Raw genomic sequence first — 6,940 nt, forward strand, 5'->3', positions numbered from 1 at the left:
GCTACTCTCCACAGTGCTCACTCTGTGCTACTCTGTGCAGTGCTCACTCTGTGCTACTCTGTGCAGTGCTCACTCTGTGCTACTCTCCACAGTGCTCACTCTGTGCAGTGCTCACTCTGTGCAACTCTGTACCCTGGGCTTCTTAGGGGCGGAGCTTTGTTTGGAACCAGCACACATTTTGCATGGATTTCTCCATAGATGCCACACAGAATACGCGTGCTAACCCTCTCACGCTCACAGATATATTCTAAGCACCAAGCAAAAGACTCACCTTGTATCTGGTCTGCTCTCGATCATAGATTTTCTTCAGGGACACCACTTTGGGAGAGAAGAAGTTCCCTAGCTTGGCAAGGTAGACTCCATTTCTAAGACCTTCCTCTAGCTCTGTGGTGGGCGGGAGGTCCTCCCCTAGGCATGCTTCCATCCACCTGCACAGGAGAAAAGGACGGTCAGAAATCCTTTGTGGACTTTAGTTTCTATTCCCTTGAACCAAATGTAAGACCACTCTCGAACACACTCCACACAGACAGGCTTCCAGCTGCGGCCGGGACCTTAAGCAAAGGACGAAAGCCACCTTCTCCACCGGCATAGTGCACTCCATGATGAACCTCAAATTCTGCCTCTAAGTCCGTGTTACCTCTTAGCAAGGCTGGGAAGATCCATCTGCAACTGAAGCCACTGTCTTACTTTCAGGGCGGTGACCTTCTAGGCTCAGGCACTAAGGTTGCTTTTAAGAGTCAATCAGCTAAAATACTGAAGCAGGAAACTCCCAAGGAAAAAGAAAAAAGCAAGCTTTCTCTTAAATAACAAGTTCCCTTTCCCACTTTTCCCTGTTTTTTTGAATAATGAATTATTTTTAAGTGGCTTCTTGGAGACAGGAAAGACATGGCCACAGAAAGGGAAATGGAAACTTTTCCACTGGAACCTAATCTCAAGAGTTCAGGGAGTGAGAGCCAAACACAAATTTATTTATTTATCTATTTATTTATTTATTTTTAAGATTTATTTATTTTATGTATGTGAGTACAATGTGGCTGTCAGACACACCAGAAGAGGGCATAAGGTCTCATTACTGATGGCTGTGAGCTACCATGTAGTTACTGGGAATTGAACTCGGGATCTCTAGAAGAACAGTCAGTGCTCTTAACCACTGAAACATCTCTCCAGCCCCAAACACAAATTTCTTTTCTTTTTTTTTTTAATATAAATTTTATTTATTTATTTATTTATTTATTTATTTATTTATTATATAGTGCACTGTAGCTGTCTTCAGACACTCCAGAAGAGGGAGCCAGATCTTGTTACAGATGGTTGTGAGCCACCATGTGATTGCTGGGAATTGAACTCAGGACCTTTGGAAGAGAAGTCAGTGCTCTTAACCTCTGAGTCATCTCTCCAGCCCCTCAAACACAAATTTCTAACAGGAATGCGGATAACTAAAAGTGTTCATAGTAATGATTTTAACCTCTTTTCATTTTTTTAACACTTAAAATAAATACACATGTAAGTAAATGTGTGTGTATGTGTGTGTGTAAGCAGCACAAGCCATGGTGCTTGAGTAGATGTCAGGAGACAACTTGCTGGAGTCTGTTCTCTCCTTCCGCAGTGTCCTCCACCACCCTGGATTGAACTTGGATTATCACACTTGCTAACAAGTGCTTTCATCCACTGAGCCATCCTGACAGCCCTTTAACCACTTTTTGCCAGAGTCTCTTGAATCTCCAAGGGAAGCTATAGAGTGCACATTCCAAATGTTCATAGACTTAAATTCTGCATATAACCTCAGAACTTTCCTTGACTTTATGAACCTGGAGTAAGAACTCATAGCTTGACATTAGTCCCTGACGTTATGCCGGCTAGCATCATCCTCATACTCTGGGAAGAAATCCAAACAGCAGATGCTGCTTGATCTGTTGGACCAAAGTCAGAGATGTGTGAAAAGCCAGGTGAAAAGGGTGGCAGTACAGCGGGCGAAAGTACAAAGAAGCTTTATAAAGTGTGCCGGCACAGGAATTTTATGTTGTTGTTTTGGTTGGAGGGTTTCCTTTTGTTGGAGTCCAGGGCCCTGCTAGCTTCAGTTCTTGAGCTCAAACAATCCTCCTGCCTCAATCACCAGAGTACTCAAGACTATAGGAACCCATTGAGACTGTACCCATAAATGTTGACATTAAGAGCCAAAGGGGGATAGGGCTGTAGTTCAGTGGAACAGCAGCACTTAATAGACCTAATAGGCTCTAGGTCCTAAGTTCAATGCCCAGTACCTCCTCAACACTAAAAGACAAAGATGTCTCAGCAGGCTGCTCTTCCGGAAGACCTGGGTTCCATTCCTAACACACACATGGCAGCTTATAATTACAATTATGTGTAACTCCAGCCCCAGGGGACCCAAAGGGGATCCAAAACCCCCTTTCTGACCGCCATGGACACTAGGCACATAAAAGGCATACATACATACAAGCAGGCAAGTACTCATGCACATAAAAAACACATAAGACAACTCTCCTTTTGTCCCCTCAAATACTCTAGACCCGTCAGTCAGTTTTATTTTCAGATCAAGTCTCTTTTAGCACACCACCCACTGTCTGACATACAGGAGGCAGTTAAGTAAAGGCTGAATGGACACCTGGATAGACCAGAGAACCTCTGCTTGTCTCCCAAACACAATGACAACCTTTTCTTCTGACTTTCCTTTCAACTGTCATAATAAAGAAAAGAGTCAAGTTTTCCAGAAGAATTGTTAGGGTAACTAAATTAGCCAACAATCTGCCAGGGCTACAAAATTCAAAATATCTCTTCACTGGAGCCTAGAACCATAAGGAAACGGTCTGGGAGAGAAAGGTGACTGCAGGGACAGAAGGAGCAGTCACCAGAGGGCATGCCACATGATTTTCTTTCTAAGAGTTTACTACTAAAAAGAAAATGGATGGCCAGTTGTGTTGGCACACAGCTCTGATCCCAAACTTGGGAAGCAGAGGCAGGTGGATCTCTGTGAGTTCAAGATCAGCCTGGTCTACATACTGAGTTTCAGGATAGCCACGGCTATGTAGAGAGACCCTGTCTCAGAAACCAGTGTGGGGGAGTGGAGGGTGACCAGGATCATTCTGACAAACAGCTGCTGGCAACCCCAGCTCTCAGGGGACCCTCTAACTTGGGCTCTCATTAACAGGAACAAGCCTCACAACAACAACTAAAGTCAAGAGCAGCGCACACAGACAAGGAAAGGTATTTACTCTTGGCTTGATGTGATGTCGATCCATAGGGCAGACTGCGGGTAGCAGCATAGCGGACTCATCTGCCCGAGTGAGAGGGGGACAGTTCCCTGAGGCGATTAGATCTCCCTCCTCTCTGAAGTTACTAGACCAGATTGGAAATAAAAGATGGGACTGTCTCTGTCCTCCGTGATCCAGTAGCTATAAAACAGTCCTCATTAATGCCTACACTTACAAGTTTCCTGCAGTAAGGTAGGATACTAGACACAACACCCCAAACCAGAGCTAGAAAAGCCACCTGCGATTTGGTGGCCGGATAGCAGAGGCAGAAGTCAGAATAGAAAGAGAGGAAAATGCAGGCACTGCTTCCAACACCCCCCTCCCCCACCCCACCCCCCACATACAACAAGCACCTCACGTCCGCTCACCTTTGAGGCAACTATTCAATGGGTTGTTTCTAAGAATAAAATAAATCAGATTTGGGAAAAGTGGAGTTCTGCACATCTTAGTCTGCTTTCTATTGCTGTGATAAAACATAACCAAAAGCAACTTGGGGAGGAAGGGTTTATTTTACCACCACTGAGAGAAGTCAGGACAAGAACTCAGACCAGGAACCTGGAACCAGGAAGTGGGGCAGAGACCATCTAGGAGTGCTGCTTACTGGCTTGCTCCTTATGGCTGTTTGCTCTGTTTTCTTATAGCACCTAGGACCATCAGCCCAAGGGTTACACAGTGAGCTAGGCCCTCTCACACCAACTGTCAACCAAGAAAATGTACCACAGGCTTGCCCACAGACTAATCTGGTGGGGGCATTTTCTCAGTTCAGGTTCTCTCTTCCAAAATGACTAGAACTTGGGTCAAGTTGACATAAAACCAGCCAGCATACTGTATTACTCCAATTATGAATGTTAATTTTAAGTACAGTGTCTTGATAGTATGACTGACTGAATGATTGATTCAGTGATTGATTGACTGACCAACAAAATTAATTGATTGGTGGGTTGATAACTGATTGATGATTGACCAACAGAATTAATTGATTGGTGGGTTGATAAGTGATTGGTTGATTGATTGATTGATTGACTGACTGACCAACAGAATCTCTAACAAAGCCCAGGCTGCAGACTGGCCTCAAACACGGGCTCTCCCTGCCTCTGCCTCCAATGCTCCACAGTCACAAGAGTACAGTACCAGACCTTGCTGTGCTATTGTAACTTTTATGTTCAACCTCTGGACTCTAATTGTAAAAACAGCAAACCCCTTATCAGTCCTCTAAAGCTCACAGGAAATCTCTTCTTCTGCCATCACACCAGAGCCTTAAAGCCCGAGAGCCACGAGTGCGCCTCAGCACAGGTCCCTTTGATTTTGTTCTCTGGGTTGTTTGGTTTTGAACATAAAATAAACATTAAAGAATATCATTCAACATTTTTCAAAACTGTATGACTATTCTCCATTTTATTGTGTAGTTTCTCATGACTTTTAAGTTAAATAAGGAATCCACCAAAGAGTCGGTCACTCTTATTAGCATTTATGTTTATTAATGTATTTCTAACCATTAAACAATACTGCAAGAATATCTCTGTGCACAGTGTTAGAATTGATTCTGAGGGAGAGAGAACTTTAGAAAGATAGAACACATATTCAGACAGTGCCAAGCCCAGGGTTTAATCTCCAGCAAAACCAAAAGGATGTTTTAAACATTGAAATGGGAAATCGTTTTTAATATTTTGTTCTTGATTATGATTATGACTTTTTATTTTTCGACACAGGGTTCATCCGTGTAACCCTGGTTGTCCTGGAACTCTCTGAGACCAGGCTGGGCTCAAACTCACAGAGATCTGACTGCCTCTGCCTCCCAAGAACTGGGATTAAAGCCATGAGCCACCACTGCCCCTTTCAGTTATTGTATGTGTATGCAGTTTTACCTGCCTGTGTGTGCCATGTGTGTGGCAGGTACCCACACAGATCAGAAGAAGGCATGGGATAGAGTCTCTGGAACTGGGCTTACAGATGGTTGTTAGCTGCATGTAGGTGCTGGAAACTGAACCAGGGTTCTTTGCAGAGTAGCAACTGTTCTTAACCACTAAGCCGTTTCTCCTGCCTCACATATATAAACAAGTTTGGTTGCCCAAGAGGCTGCTCCAAGGTTGTACCTTACTTGCACAACCCCTCATTTACAAAATATGGATGACTTATCCAAGGTCACTGCTACTAAGTGCCAAAGATGAACCCATCCTTAGTTTGGAACTCTTCTCACAGGGCACCACTGTTGCTGTTGCCATGCGTCAGGACCCAGCAGAACTGGGTACAACAGGGGTCTAACCAGAGGGAAGTGTCAGAAATCCCATGCAGGGGAAGACTGGGAATGCCCCATGCCTGTCTCCTTAGCACTGGGTCAGACAGTTCAGCTCAACAGTAGACCCACCCATAGCTCTCAAGTCAGACACAAACTCTCTTATAAAATACAGCAGTCAGAGTTGGCAAGAGGATAGAGTGAGTAAAGGCACTTTGCCACCAAACCTGACAACCTCTGTTTGATCCCCAGGACACAGTGGAAGAACTACTCTCAACAGCTACCCTCTGACCTACACACACACACACACACACACACACACACACACACACTTACTTATGGTACATGCACCCTCCTCCCAAATAAACACATGAATAAATACATGTAATATTATTTTTAATTTAAGCATTTTAATTTGTCCTTATAAATGGATTTAAGATACATTCAAAAGTTAGTATCTGTGACTCAGCAGTTGAGTGTTTGCATAGCATGCTTATGGCCCTACGTTCAATCCCCAGCACTGTGAAACATAGATTAAATAAATGGGGAATAAATAAATGGTAAATAATAATAATAATAATAATAATGCATAAAAGATAATTCATCAGTCAATGCGAAATTTTCTCCCCAACCCCAGTGATGCCACCTCAAACAGTGTTCCCCAAATAGCTCAAGTGAAGCATGAGAGGCACTGCCACACACAGAGATCAAAAGCATTGGAGGGAAAGCATTTCCTCTCTGGACACGGTAGTCAGAAAGCTTTTCTGACACCAGCATCAGCTTTTTGCAGGCCACTCGGGCTGCCTTCTGGAACATGACAGAAGGATGAGGGCATCATGTGACTAGCATCACCTGGGAACCTAGAAAGATCCACACTTAACAAGACAGCCAGCACCTAGCCGGGCGTGGTGGTGCACGCCTTTAATCCCAGCACTTGGGAGGCAGAGGCAGGTGGATTTCTGAGTTCGAGGCCAGCCTGGTCTACAGGGTGAGTTCCAGGACAGCCAGGGCTGCACAAAGAAACCCTGTCCCAAAAAACCAAAACCAAAAAAAAAAAAAAAAAAAGATAGCCAGCACCTAACCAACCAGTCCTCCTCTTCTTGGTTTTTGTTTAAAGTCAGAGTCTCATCGTGTGGCCAAAGTCGGCCTCAAACCTGTGGTCCTCCTCAGTGCTAGGATCACGTGGTGGTTTATAGAGACCTGGGCCATGGCACTCTGCTCTTCATTTGCTAACAGAGGATAGTAGTAAAACCCTCCAAATAGGGTTGTTGTTAAGAATTCAGTAAAATTGCTGGGCTTGGTGGCGCACACCTTCAACCCTAGCACTCGGGCGGCAGAGGCAGGCAGATTTGAGTTCGAGGCCAGCCTGGTCTACAAAGTGAGTTCCAGGACAGCCAGGGCTACACAGAGAAACCCTGTCTCAAAAAACCAAAAAAAA

General features: G+C 44.4%; 1 protein-coding gene across 1 annotated transcript in view; it reads right to left on the reverse strand.

Annotated features, from left to right (window-relative positions):
• Positions 1–6,940, reverse strand: part of Iqgap1 (IQ motif containing GTPase activating protein 1) — a 93,280-nt gene that overhangs the window by 60,162 nt on the left and 26,178 nt on the right. The window contains exon 3 of the mRNA XM_021214354.1: positions 272–428. Within this exon, the coding sequence (XP_021070013.1) occupies positions 272–428 (157 nt within the window). The remainder of the gene's footprint in view (positions 1–271; positions 429–6,940) is intronic.

Source organism: Mus pahari, chromosome 1 (genome assembly GCF_900095145.1).
Source record: "Mus pahari chromosome 1, PAHARI_EIJ_v1.1, whole genome shotgun sequence".
Lineage (NCBI taxonomy): Eukaryota > Metazoa > Chordata > Mammalia > Rodentia > Muridae > Mus > Mus pahari.